Raw genomic sequence first — 15,261 nt, 5'->3', positions numbered from 1 at the left:
ATTTGGAAAGTCAAGTTCAACAGACCACTCTGGGACCATTTTCACAGGCAAAAACCACAAATGCTGAAATACACACACACAAATACTTTTTTTTTTTTTTACAATCAAAATAATCTTTGCATTAAGACAGATATTTACATAATCATATTCCAGGATTCTAAGACCTCTGACGAGGCTCATCAGAGCAGACAACTGATTAGAGAACCAGAACAGCAGAAAAGGACAGAGGCCACTGTTTGGAAAAGCAAGTTGAAATTTAAAAGCTCAGGTAGAATTTCTTTATTTGAAATGTCTCACCTTTGTCGCCAAAGCTTCAGCACTTTCTCGACAAGTCTTCTCTATTTCAAGATGGTTCTGCATAAAATTCACTTCCTCTATAACCATGTGAGAAACTAGGAATGAGGGGGAAAAAGTCTCAGCATTCAGAGATTACTCAGCTATTCCAGAAGCCCACACATCTTGTCCCATGATTAAGAATACTGCAATTCTTTAGCTAGCCAGACCTTTAGCTATCATGAAAAAAAAGTGTTTAAGATGCTGCCCTGATTAAATCTTAGCTAATATATGAATGTAGAAAGAAAAAAGAAGACAACGAAGAACTTTTATCGCTATTACACACATTTTGAGAAAGCTATTGAGGATTTTTTAAGTGTCTCTTTTCTATGTAGCTGTATACATAACCATAGACATGTCTGTTAATTTAAACAAAAGAACCTCTCTTACATTAAAAGGGGCAAACATGATTTCCTTTTCTTAGCAGGATGTAACCCATGCGTCTAACTAAGGAAAATTAGCTAAAGAGAAATGTTTAAAAATAAATCTTACATTGATCTCATATCTGGAATAACAACATGGCAGCTTAACTAAGTTAAGTATTTCAATAGTAGTCTTTACTACTGACAAAGTATTTAAGAAACTCCAGGGCAAAAAAGTATAGCAACGAGATTTATGCACTACGTGATGATGAAAGTAGATGCTAATAAATTGCTTCTTACATCACAGACTGTCAGGGAGATCAAAAGAAAAATAAAATTTTACTTGATATTTAACCAATGTTTCAAAAATAGCAATTTTCAGACTTTTTGTCAGCTGGTTTATATAAATGAGATTCAAAGGTACAAAATAATTTAGAACTTGAATGATACTTTGAAGGTCAAGTAAGAAAAATGCCAACTCCTTTCACCCATGTTTCTAGTTAAAAGAAAATGCTCAGAATTTCAAACTTAACTGTAGACATGTATACTTACTGACATTTGTTTGGCTTAAAAAAGAAAAACTAAGGGCACCCAAATGTGAAACCCAACAAAGTTAGGCAAAAAGCACTGGGCTCACATAACACAAAGAGAGATTACTTTTGCTTCATTTAAGCTTAATTAACCTGCAATTATGATTAAACTCAGGGGAAAAAATTTCTCTCCAAATTAAATACAAAAATGTATTACTTCCTAAGTCTGTCCGAAGTTCTTATTACGTTAATATTCAAATTCATAAAGCAGCACTAAATGGCCAGAAACATCTCTAACCTTGACATTTTTTCAGGGGTAATAATAATCTGCAGCAAATGCAGGCCAACCAAAAACCACTTAACTAATTAGTAGTTGCAGTCACCGAGAAAAACATGAACCAACACTGTTATTACAAGTGGCACATTTGAGTGGCATCTAATTATGACTTGATGAGCACGATACTTGCATTATCAACATTACTACTGCATCCCATCGGGGCCTAAAAGCTGCTGATGGCATTGACTTCGAGAAACTCCCACTCAATGGTACAGCAGCACCCAGCAATCGGCTTGGCAGGGGCCCCCTCACTAAATGACACGTTAAGCGTAATTACTGGTAGACATTGTAAATAAACAGGATTGGAAGTGAAAATTGTACCAAGTGCATAAGACACAATCTGACACATTGGAAGTGGCAGCCTTAATTGAGAGTTTCTTTGACTGCTCAAGATCATTTCAACTGCATTTCTCAGAGGACAGTGATTATAACTGTGGAGACAGACGGCATAATGGTATCAGCACTGCTGACAGAGCAGTGAATTAAATTGTATCTGCTGTTGTGTGAAAGCCTTGATGAGAGGTACAGATGCCTTAGTGGTCTTATCATTATAACACAATGGTCATGTTGTCATCAACCTTTCTGGCTCCAATTGAAAAGAAATGATTGTGTGTTGAAGCTCTCCCCCCCACCCCGCTCCACACCACCCCCCTTTTCCTCTTCTATCTCTTGTTCTGAATAGAACCAATTTTCAGAGAGCTATGAAATCACGCAATAGGTCCTAAAATGCAGCTGCTTGGCATACAAACGGGTCCCCATTAAACTGGAATCACACACAATATGTGTTTATGCCAGAAGAACAAATAGAAGCTGAACACAGGCCAAGTTTATTCACACACACAAAGCCCATGTAGCTCTTCATCAATATAATTGCCTTTTATATTGTAGTTTAAATAATAGGCTCTATTATTTCCTTAAAATCCTAATATTCCTGGCATTTTATCACTATGTTTACAAGGTAGGTTCTTCAAAAATGTGAAGGAAAGAGAAAAGAAACCTATACAATTTTTACAACATCAAATACTACTTCGAATTTTAGCCTTAACTACTTGACATCTTTACCACAATCTGGTATTTCCACTATCATAACAAAAACATAAACACTCTGCATTTTTCATAGGAATTTGACTTTTTATTCAATAATATTCTTGCTCATGGAAGAGTAAGAAAAATCATTCCACAGTAGTAAGGTTCAGGCCTAGCAAAGAGAGGAAAAAAAAAACACACTTATTTTCTCAACATTTTGTAAAAAGTTGCCTTCTAATTTAACTTCATAAAGTTAGCTAGGTAGCACTAGCCCACATTTTCTCCAGTTCTGATACGGTATACTCCATCAGGTAGGGTTTTTATTTCTTCCTATAAGAGGGAAAAGTGGAAATTTTAAATTGTGCTTTAATTTTCAGTTTAAAAAATTATCCCAATGCTAAACTGATAGCATAGAAACCTACTTATAAACTTTCTAGATCCAAAAGGAACATATTTCAAAGGGCATTTATATCTTTAAAAAAAGGATGACCCAATTTCCAAAACCAAAAGTCAGGTCACCTGACACAAAACAGATATCTTTTTTTTTTTTTTTTTTTTTTTTTGGCCACATCGCACGGCATGTGGGATCTTAGTTCCCGGACCAGGGATCAAACCCGTGCCCCCTTCAGTGGGAAGAGTGGAGTCTTAACCACTGGACCGCCAAGGAAGTCCCAGGAATTTTTTTAATATATAAATTTATTTACACCCTTCAAAGGAAAAACATTTTTAAAAGCTTTAATGGTTCATTTAATGATTTGCCTATGGCCCTGAATTCGGGCTTGACTCATAATATCCACAATCCATGACCACTGTACCTGAAACACCTATAATTTGGATGACATAAAGGTTTAAAAAAGAAAAAAGATGAACTTTAAATAAAGTACCCCTATTACTGCAGTAATAATTTTTTATGTTTAAAAAATCCTTGTACTTTAGAAATACATACTGAAATCTTTACAGATAAACTGATATGGTGACTGGAGTTAGTTTCAAACGCTCCGAGGTCAGTGACAGTAGGTATGTGGTTGCACAGAGGAAGACAACTTCGGAAGCTGTGTGGTGGGTCCATGGGGGTTCATTATACTTTTTCTCACTTTGTACGAGCTTGACACTTTCCATAATAAAAGTTTTTCTTAATGACTCTGGGAACTCAGAAGTATACCCTAGAAGAATATCAATTATTGCTTCTATCAGTCTAGTTGAATTAGCAAAGTCTGTCTCTCCTGTTCCATGACCCCAAAACATTTTTACATACTTGCCATCATAGAATACATCACACTGTAGGAGAACTGGGGTTCGTTTAACTTGTTTTGTCTTCTACTAACGGAGCATCAGCAGAGGCTTTCTTCACTCATGGCTGACTCTCTTGCACCTAGCACAATGCTATGTACAAAGCAGTTATTCATACTTGTGTTTGTCTGATGACTGAAAAAAATGTCTCAGGCCTAAGTTCACGTGTGAATACCTTTTTACAGGAATGTTCTCTGTAGTACAGAACTGCTTAGGAAACAACCACTATCACCGTTTATCAGGCCAACTATGTGTCTGTCGTGTGCTAAACCCTTTACGTGTGTCCTCTCGTAAATCCTCACAACAATCTTAGGAAGTAGGTATTATCATAGCAATTTTGTATTTGAGAACACTGAGGCCCAGAGAAGTTAAGGAACATATCCCAGATTATAGAGTTCTAACTGGTAAAGGCCAGCTAAAGCTATTTCTAGATGACTTCAATTTTCTATGTTCTTTTCTAATTCCTCATATTTAAAAATGACACCACCAATGATGCTGCTTCCTGAGCAAAACTCCTCTCCATCCAGCCAACTCTCAGCAATATTTAGACACAGGATATCTCTAAAGTGTATGTGGCAAACATACCATAAGTTCTCGTGCAATATCAGATTACTTAGAAAGGTTTTCATGTAGTGAGAAAACAGCCATGAAAGCTAGCAGGTATGCAGGAAAATTGGTAGGTGCTAAAACAGAGCAAAGGATCTAATGCTGTGGCCTAAAAGACATGAAAGAACTTTACTTACTTCTACTTTCACAGAAATCTGTCTTTCTAGGGAACATGGCTTTACTATGCAGTCAGTGGTGCACTCTGTCCAGAAAGACAGGAGAAAGGCTCAGGAAGAGCTGGCAGAGGGCCAAGAATCACATGGAAATATGGGCAAAACCAGCTAGGAAAAGTATGCCAAGCTAGGAAGAGCTGATCCCAACAGCCTAACAAAGCTCTTCCTGACCCTCATTCGGCTGCTCTTCCTACACCTGGAGAACTAGAACTAGAACTAGAACTAGGTAAACATTACAGGAAGGCAGATTTCAACTTAGTACCAAAAGAAACCTTCCCCTGGAGCTGTCCAAATGTGGAGACTGGTGTTCAGAAACTAATTCATGAAAGGTAAATCATATGAACTCTTAACACTGAAGGGCAGTCAAGCCCTGGACGGTGCAGTAAATGAGATGGTGGTAGCAGCAACTAGTATTTATTGAGCACTTACTATAGTGCCAAGCACTGTGTTCAGCACTTTTTACATGGATTATCTCATTTAATCCTCGAACAGCCTATAAAGTAGGGTCATTTATTCCATTTTTACTAATGAAGGAATTGCTCAGGGCTATTGGGATTCACACCAAATGGTGCTTTTTACTGGTGAAAACTGCCTCATTCCCTTCCAAATCTGAAATTCTACGCTATGTTCTAAAGTCGTGAACCATTTAACTCAGACACAATTTTTTAACAAATATTTAAAGTTTTCTTAGTCTCCATTTTCTGTTCTTTTGAGACTGAGTGAAGAGCTAATACTCTGTTTTCCTGCTATCCAAACTTAAATTAGGCTGATGTAGTAAAGGTAAAAATTGAATGAATACAACAATAAAGATGAATTCTTTCAAGCTCTGAGTTGCTCATAAGGAAAAATGTAAATTTTTAAAACTATCAAAGGTATTTAGAGGAAGAGAAACGGAAAAGAGAAATGGTAGATGAAAGCAAAGTTTACATGTTACTCTACAGGTAGGCTGATTTGGTAGGAAGTTGCTTCCATTTCTGCATAACGCAAGAGATAAAATCCCTACTACCTACCTGGACCAAAACATTTTATAAATCCAACCATAATAATTCGAACTATTCCCACTGCACATAGTATGCCAATCCAATATCAATAACTAACTCAAACACATTAACTCGTAACTATGTCAATGGTATAACTCTTGAAGCTGTAACTCAGTGTCAGTTCAAGTGTAAGAATGTCCCATTAATCCTGCATTAGGGAAGAAGAAAGTCCTGAAGAGCTACAATCCACACATTCACAGATAAAAAATAGTTCTGTCATAGCATATTGGCCACCAAAGATAGGTATTATCAACAATATTCCCTTTTGGTTTTCCTCGTTACAGCCAGATACCTGAAATAAACTGCCTATTGAAATTTCACTATAATGCTGCATTTTTATAGCTGCTTTACCTTCAACAAGAATAAAATGCTTTGCGGTGTAGTTACCAAGTCAACGCTTTATGATATTATCAAACAACCTGACTAACACGGCATCTGCAGAAGGATGGACAAAGGCCCTGCTTCTAAGGGAGAGGGTCACTCTCCTTGCTAAGGTCTGGCCCTTTCCCATGACTTATTTCCTTCTGATCCTTCTGAGTGTGATCAGGTATGTTCTATTTTAGGGGATGAAGTAATAACAGATTTACATCACATAAAAAATAACATAGCAAAAATTAAGAAGATTATTAAAGCTTTTGTGGGAATATAACTTTCCTTGGTGAGACGGCTATTTCAACCATTCAAACTCCTAAAAATGTATAGTTCTGTAAACCTAGAATTCCTTTTCCATAAATTAACCTAAGGAACCAACCAGACCACTATAAATACGTATGTATAAGAACACTTATCACGGCATTATTGATACTTACTAAAAACCAGAAATAATCCATCTATCACTGAAGAATTGTTTAAATAAATTACGGTACTATCATATAATAGAATACTATGGGCAACACTAAAAACTGATATACATATCTCTACTGACATGCAAAGATGACTGTAATATACTGTTTACTGAAAAGAGTAGGCTATAAAACTGAATGCAAAGCATGACTGTATTTTTTGTTGATACATATATTCCACAGATAAAAGATCAGGAAAGAAAGACTATAAAATACTAATGTTGGCTTTTCTTGGCTTTCTCAAAGAGTGAAGATAACAAATTTGCTCTCTTTTAACTGTTCTGTATAGTAAAATTTTTTATAACAAGTACAAACTGTGTTTTATATATATATATATAAATAACATACTTATGAAACAATAATGCTCAATCCATTTCTTTAAAAATCACAGTAATGCCAGAGCACTTTTTGGGCAAATAGGAAGACAATTCTTCCTTTCTTGGATGCCCAATACATCAGCAACTAAACACAGGGTACATGTCTACCCACATAATCCCAAAGCACAGTTGTATGTGTTAGAACAATTCCATTGAAATGCTTACATACTTTTCTGAAATTCCTCCAGTTTTTTAACCGCTTCATCTCGTTCTTGCCTAATTTTGTCACACTGAAATGAGAAAAAAACAGAAATGTTAAGTCTGTATTGTAAGTTTGGAAAGACAAGAAACAGCAAACATAAACAATTTTATGAAAAGAAAACAAAAAATAAAAATCTTAAAAAAGCATTAATGATATAACCAGAAAAGACAAAAACTCTAATTCAAAAAGATACATGCACCCCAATGTTCATAGCAGCACTATGTACAATAGCTAAGACATGGAAGCAACCTAAGTGTCCATCAACAGATGAACGGATACAGAAGATATGTGATATGTGTACCATGGAATATCACTCAGCCATAAAGAAGAAATAGTGCCATTTGCAGCAATATGGATGGACCTAGGGATTCCTATACCAAGTGAAGTAAGTCAGACAGAGATAAATATATTATATGATATCATTTATATGTGGAATCTAAAAAATAATACAAATGAACTTATTTACAAAACAGAAACAGACACACAGACATAGAAAACAAACTTACGGTTACCAAAAGGGAGAGGGAGAAGATAAATTAGGAGGATGGGATTAACAGATACATATCACTATTTATAAAACAGATAAACAACAAGGATTTACTGTATAGCGCAGGGAACTATATTCAACATCTTGTAATAACCTAATGGAAAAGAATACACACACATATATAACAGAATCACTCTGCTCTACACATGAAATTAACACAATATTGTAAATCAACTATAGTTCAATAAAAAAGAAGAAAAATAGAATAATTTTAAAAAGCAAAAAAATATACGAAGGAAAAAAAAGGCATTAATGGCCACATGGTATTTGTTACTGCTCACCAGCATGATATTTGTACCACTTGTATCTGGCCAATTTTCTCAGACCTTCTAAGATAATGAGTCACCTTCCTGCTCATTATCTCTTCAGTAACAGACCAATTTAACATCCTTGAGTTAAAATGTATTCATTCTTTAAGAGAATATTTGTGCCTCTTTTTAAGTAGGTATTTTGCTGACACAGTTAAAAACCCCACTCATCCGCAGGTCAGGTTCCTGAAACTGCGCAGTTTCAATTATCCAGAACCCTGGGGGCACACTGGAAGTGACCACTGCCTGGAGGCAAACTGCTGCCCAACGTCCCATGCACTCTCTAACTCAAGAAAAAAACCATCCATGTATCCTTAGAATTCTGAATAGAAGAAGGTAGCAAATTAAAAGGAGGGAAGGCAAAAATAACTTATTAAAGCACGAGGATCTTTTAGGGTATCAGGTACAGAAACAAGCATCTAAACTGGCTCTGTAGGTATTAATGAATTTTTTTAAAACCTAACATTCGTTATGAGCACTGAATTCAATTCACCCCGACTTTCACAAAATAGGAAGTAAAACACACTTTAGGAAGATTTTCATCAAAAATGTCTAAAACTTTAAAAAGTGATTTTAGCTATTAGAATGATAATTAAAATTTTAATTGTGTGGGAATACTATTATACTATAATAAGAGGACCATATGAACAAAGTTATATTTTAATCCTACCATGTCAGAAAAACATATCTGGGATATGTTTTTTGGGATTTCATACCTTTGGATATTTTTATTTTCAAATGTCAATGGCTAAAAAATTATGATGCCACTGATAATTGGGAAAACCCAAATTAAAATAGTAAGATATTCTCATCTAATAGACTGGCAAAAACTGAAAAAGTCTAGGATCAGATGTAGGACACTCTCACGTACTGCAGATGAAATGTCAACTAGCATAACTACTTTTGGAAATAAACTAACAAAATTGGAATTGTACATACCCTATGACTCAGCAATTCTACTTCTAGATCCTAGAATCTCCAGCAATGTGTACAAAGTGATCTATACAAACATGTTCTGCATTTATAGTAACAATAAATCATGGTATATCCATATAATACACTATAAATGAAAATGAATGAACTAAAGTTAAATGTATCAACATAGATAAACCTCAGAAACCATAAGGTTGAGTAAGAGGAATTATAGAATATATATCAAATGATACCTTAAGCACACAAAAACACTTTATATATTTATATTGTATCTGTATATTTCCCGATACATATGGTATATATAAAAACATAAAAACATGAAATAGAAGGATACATATAAAATACATAACAGTAGTTGTCTCTTAAAAGATAAGGAGGGGAAGGGGTCTAGGGCTGGGTGACACAGAGGACCTTCAATTTTATCTGTAGCATTCTTTTTTCTTTTTAAATTTCAAAACAGATAAGCTAATTCTGTGAGGTGTGTATTTGTTATATTATTCTCTGCCCTTTTCTATGCTTTTAAAATATTTTTAAAATAAAAAAAATTAAGAAAACAGTTCAGTTTTGTATGTCAGTCTCTCAAGAACTGAAACTTTCTAAAAGTTTTAGTTTTAAAAACCTATCTCTGTTCATTTGGGTAAATCCATTCTGGCTACAGTACATGAAACGAGTACACAGTGTTAAAGTAGCAAAGCTATTTACTAAATCCTGACCTAGACCCTCCACAAGAGGGGTCAGGCAGGACCATTTTCTAAAGGAAAAGGCATATCCTTTCATTAAAGTTTTCTTGTGTCAATTTAACTTCTGTAAAAAAGTAATTCTGTCTAATACAGTTTCTAGTCCCAACTTAACATGTAAACTGTATTTACTGTCTTTTGGTGTTTAAAATTCTAAACACTCTAGAGTCCTGGATTCTCAAATAAGTTTATGAGATCCTTCCCCCACCAGACAGTGTAACACCTAACTTCATGAGCGTGCTAGCCAGCTGTTTCAGGAATGCTCCTCTCATTTTCTAGAATGTGGTACCTGTTCCCCTTGTACTTCCCCACCACCCTGCCAGTCTGCCCACCCATGGCCCATGCTCTTCGCTCATAAGGCCCAGGTAGACATGCTTTGGTTAATAACAGGTCTCAACATCACAGTCTTATCCCAACATTCATGTAACGAGTTTCTACAGTCCAGCTATGTGCGTTCACACTAACTCTATAGGCATCGCCAGCCGATTCAGAAGCAGTCTCCCAACACCAGCTGTGTTCTATCAGAGGTCTTCATGTTGCTTTGCTTTCTATTTTCTGCAACCATATTATGATAGAACTGGCAGCCACAGAATTTACCATCTGCTATGGATACTGAAAGGGGTGTGTATTGTGGGGAGCGGGGATTTACACATGCTGCAAAAGCAACTTATTTATTCCAAACCAGAGCTGAGCAAAATATGAAGGACGTACCCGTTTACTAAGCAGAAATCCAAACATCTACTTATTTCATCATTTTAGATGAACCCAGAAAAATATCTTGTAACCTTTCTCTCAATCTACCAACAGAGAGAAAGTAGCAAAGATTCCGGGCCTTTTTGGAAGAATGTTGTATCTTTATATCCCACAGAAGCCCCTCACCCATCCTACCCCTTCCTCTCTCCTGCTCACGCAGCTGCATCATTTGTAGAAACTGCTTCTTTTTGTGTGAGAATTGCTTGTGAAGACTTTGCAATAGCAACAGATGTTCTTGGGCCCACGTCACTTAATTACGATGCTCAACGATTCTCTGTAGCTCAAGGCTGGGGTAGAACCCAGCAGCACAAGTGCTGGCTGGTTTAAGGAAGTTGGATCACATTACATCAATTCTAGAGTCTCTATTTTGGCTCTTCATGAAGTGGTGAATTGGCGGGAGGTTAGCCTTGCTGGTTTTGAAAGCTCTTCATATTAGAAGCCCTGGCTGTTTTCCAGAACTCTTCCTTGAGGCTCATCCAGGCAGATACCTGGCTTCTGAAACTAAACCAGCATTTCAAAGCACTGGCAGACTGATTTGCGGAGCAAAGTCTTTCCAGTGTGTACTGGTAAGAGGGGACTCTCCCCGACCAAAATGGGCAGCTCTGTTCTTTCTGCCTCGCATATCATCCAACTGCTGTTTGTACTAAAATGTCTGCTTAACGGGGCTCAGCAGAAGTACAGATAACTGTAGGCACTAAGATATCTTTATATTTTGCTGTGTGTATATTTTATGCAAGAAAACCCCCAATATTCTGAATTGTGTCTAACTTCCACTAACATAAACATTCATTTTTATCTCCATGACGCACAGATGCAACAAAGAGTTGCCAGCCTACAGAAAGGCCAGTTTGGAGCCCAAGAAATACACACATGCACTGCATACACAGGACAACAACAGAGCAGGCAATCTACACAAAGACAACTACCGTACAGTTGACTGAATTAGACTTCTAAGCAGGCATCTACTGTAATAACTGAATGCCTTTATTTCCTTCCTCCAAGTATTGAACAAATTATTCATACAGGCGCTATGTTAAGCAGAGAAAATACAGTGGGGAACATAATAGGCAACGTGCTCTCACAAAACTTATGATCAACCAAGAAAGACCAACAATGAAACAAGCAATTTATAAGAACACTTGCCATAATGAGAGAAGTACTGCACTACAGGAACACACAGCAGAGGCTACAACATTAAGTCTGAAAAGGTCTCAACCCCACACCATTTTTTACTTATTTGTCTTGAACTTCATTCCTTTTATGTCCAGTTACAATATTTAAAAGTTTAAACAGGCATAGCATCAGAATTGTGCATATTTACCTGCTTTAGAATATTTGGTGATGCCGTTTGAGGACCATCAAATCATTTTTAGTAAAAATCAACAATTCTATTGTTCCACCTATGTAAGTTTGGCTAGAACTCAGCTGTGCTTATCCTTAAAGAACACAATAAATTAAATCATTCCCACTAGAATGGAATTCTTTTCACTCTCTTTCTCTTTTGGTAGTGTTCTTTCTTCCAATTCAAAGTTCTTTCCCTCCAATTTTCACAGGCAATAAAGTAGTAGCTGTCCCCTAAAGCTGTCTTACAGCATTCTCCAAATTCTAGGTATTGTGTGTTAGATGGAAACACATGTCATCAGAACAGAGATCCTTGCTCTTTGTTTCTGGATAGATTGCTGTTAATAAGAGACTCATTTTCACTTTCAAACTGCTAAGTAATTACTTTTTCTCTGGCACAACCACTTGCCACTCTGTTCTAAAGAAACTGCATGTATGTGAATGTATTATGCATGAACAGTCAGCATAATGGATGCATATCTTGCTCTTTAAAGTGGCTTCTTTACTGATTTTTTTAAAATAAAATACTTTAGGACCTTCACCTCTGAAATTTACAAAAGATGAAGAAATTTTAACAATAGACAACTGAGCCAAGATGCAAACAGTATCATCTATCTTGCTTCTTGAAACCTAAGTCTTGGAAAGTGTCTGTCTCATTCCCTTTTCATTCATTGTTCCTGGCAAGCTGACAGAACCGCCTGATGCAGTGTTACAGTAGCTCACCCAAACGACTTCTAATCAGCCACTTAAACATTTATTCATTTCAAAACTCGATCTCGGAACATAGAATTAAACATAAATACTTACTGTTCAAAGGCAGACATTCTTCTATTCTACAGATTTCCTTCTTTTTATGCACACTCCACACTGCCCCCACCACTCTGAGAAATGTGAAAGCTATTCCATTAAAAGCTCAAAAAAGCTCTGCCCACCCCCATGTAGGAAAAAAACCACAAACAACTATGACAAAGATCCTGAATGATTCATAAGAGAATGCCCTTCAATTGTAGAAGCATGACTAACACATTTAAATATGATGATTGCTTCACAAGCAGAGTAAAACTTCATTTGGTTGACTTCAAAATATACAGTCCTCTATTTTTCTTTACCCCAAAAATAATTTGGAAGGGTTGTTGACTTCAATGTGATAGGCCTTCTCACTTTTTAACATATTGTTGATAATGCTATTTGGAAACTAGGCAAAAAATAAGTAGCACCCTTTCCATAATCTCCACCTATCTTGATGTCTAAAAAAAAAACAAAACTGAAGCTTTTACACTTTAATCCAACCCAGACATCTTACATGTACCCTATATAATATTTTGATAATGAATTTTGGTTATTAAAATGTGATAAGTGCATAAGAAATATACAGATGTTTCATTACAAAGAGGCGACAATTCTGCTTGTGAGAGAAAGAAGACTGTGAAAAAATGTAAGCGACATTTAAGCCAAGAATTAAAGAGACAAGAGTTAGTCACATGGAATTGAGTAGGAACCTTGTCTTTTTGTTCTCTTCCCATCCCACCAAACTCTAAGCGTTCACTTATATGTACAATTTATCACAGTTATTTGTCAACTTGCCTGTGTCCCTCATTAGAGTAGTTTTATTCTAGAGTGGGACCTTCGTATATTTTTCTTTATATCCCAGTACTCAGAAGGCATTCAGCAAAAAGTTTTCCTTATCAACTCAGATCCTGATTCCATCCTCAAAGACACTGATAAAAACCACAAAATGATCACCATTATATTGTTCTTAACAAGGGAGAACTGCAAAGGAAAAGATCATTAAAACATTGGCCCACCCTCCCAAATCTCCTACTCTTACCCTTGGAATGCATTATGTCAGAATCTATACACACGTGCGTGCACACACACACACACACACACACGCACACACACATAGGCACATGCACGCGAGAATTTTTCTGATGTAAGATTGATTTGATATTTAACTTTCAGTTTTTAAATACAAAGCAATAGATGATGAAGACAAACGATCCAGAAAAGTATTGAGTCTGATAATTTGCTGTGGAAAATTCATGGGCTAACAATAAAAAATAAAGAATAAAACCAAGACCTTTGTGGAAAAAGTCAATTAGATCCCCTAGGTTTACCAGCTTCAAAATGAGTATTTTTGGTCAGAATACCCTGTCTGAATCCAGACTCTGTTAAGCCCTGAGGTCCTGTTTTCTGTGAGATAGAGCTGGCACAGGGTTGTTGGAGCATCAGATTAGGGAGATAAGGGAATGTACATGACCCACAGTCGCTTCTTAAAAAAACAGTCTCTTAAGCAACTGCCTGTTCTGAGGAAATTCATGTCCTACCACTTGTCTCAACACAGGAGATTCTAAACAGGGCATTAAAAGATCTACCCAAAGGGATCACACCCACTGTCTCTTCCCATTGATAAGGTTCATGACCTGACAACAAAGATGGTTAGACTTAATGTGGACACACAGAAGGAAAAAACTTGCCATTTATTTTTCTAGTCGCTTACACTTCTGCAAAATTTCCCCACATCAAATTAACTATGGCAAAAGACTCTTACTTTAGATTCCTATCCTTGACGGATTTAACTGAACTCGTTTGGGGTCACGAGGTAAGAATGGCCATGAATATTTGCTGATGTGGACTGGACAAAGCTGACACAGCCAGGCACAAGAGAGTGCTTTGCCAGAGAAAATGGTGTTCTCCATTTACCACCTCCAGAACTAAAGCTGCTTTTACTCATTCTGTGCTGTATTAAAAAGGCTTTTATTATAGGCTTCCCTCCTTTGTAATACAGCCCCCCTTTCGGGGAAAAATCTGCAGTAATAAGCCTACTAGTCTTTTAACACAAGATAAACAGAGTGCGGTAAACTTAAAACCACCCTATTTTGTTTTACCCAACCACACAGCATTCCATATTGCTTTCATTTCTTTTCTTCCCATTTCTGTTAATAGTTATTTTTAAAGAGTAAGTACAGAAGCAGGTCAATACAGATGTTACAAAAGTATCAGGACATACTCTGTGTAGAGAAACATGTGAACAGGTAATGGGCTAAGGTAATTTTTAATCCTTCTTTTGCCAAATGCATCTTACTTACAATTCACTTGTATAACAGATGGTTCACATAAAAACTCACTGCAGAAAGTGGCTCGCAGTTAAACAACCATCATCATCACTAATAACGGATGTTTATAGAACATCTACTATTTTTAGGGCAATGCTAGGTCTACAAGTAAGCAAGGATTAAAGAAGGATAAGAAAAAACAAAAAATTTATTCTTTTTCCTCTTATGTTATTCACGTTCTTCTATATCCTTCTTTCTTCATCAAATGAAGACACTTGTTTGCTTTCCCCCCTCCTATCTTCCAGGTTAAATCAAAGAGTTCTCCTGAATTAACCCTTCCAACTTGTTTTGCTCTTCCCCCCTTGGACCAGGAACATATATGGAAGAGACTCAATTGACTGATAACATCTTGGCTCCTTCTCCTAGAGCTGGAAGATGGTTGGGTATCTTAGGGAAAAAGGCTCAAGC

At 36.4% G+C, this 15,261-nt stretch overlaps 1 protein-coding gene across 3 annotated transcripts in view; it reads right to left on the bottom strand.

Annotated features, from left to right (window-relative positions):
* Positions 1–15,261, bottom strand: part of SHTN1 (shootin 1) — a 101,586-nt gene that overhangs the window by 69,961 nt on the left and 16,364 nt on the right. For 2 of the 3 annotated variants that reach the window (XM_059900259.1, XM_059900257.1), the window contains exons 3-4: positions 7,086–7,146; positions 298–392 (exon numbers count right to left, since the gene is read on the bottom strand). In XM_059900259.1, the coding sequence (XP_059756242.1) occupies positions 298–392; positions 7,086–7,146 (156 nt within the window). Of the gene's footprint in view, positions 1–297; positions 393–3,843; positions 3,867–7,085; positions 7,147–15,261 lie in introns of those variants that run through there. The other variant, XM_059900258.1, reaches the window with a different exon arrangement.

This window comes from Balaenoptera ricei, chromosome 16 (genome assembly GCF_028023285.1).
Source record: "Balaenoptera ricei isolate mBalRic1 chromosome 16, mBalRic1.hap2, whole genome shotgun sequence".
Lineage (NCBI taxonomy): Eukaryota > Metazoa > Chordata > Mammalia > Artiodactyla > Balaenopteridae > Balaenoptera > Balaenoptera ricei.
The sequence above is the reverse complement of the archived record's forward strand: the minus strand, read 5'-3'. Positions and strand labels throughout refer to the sequence as shown.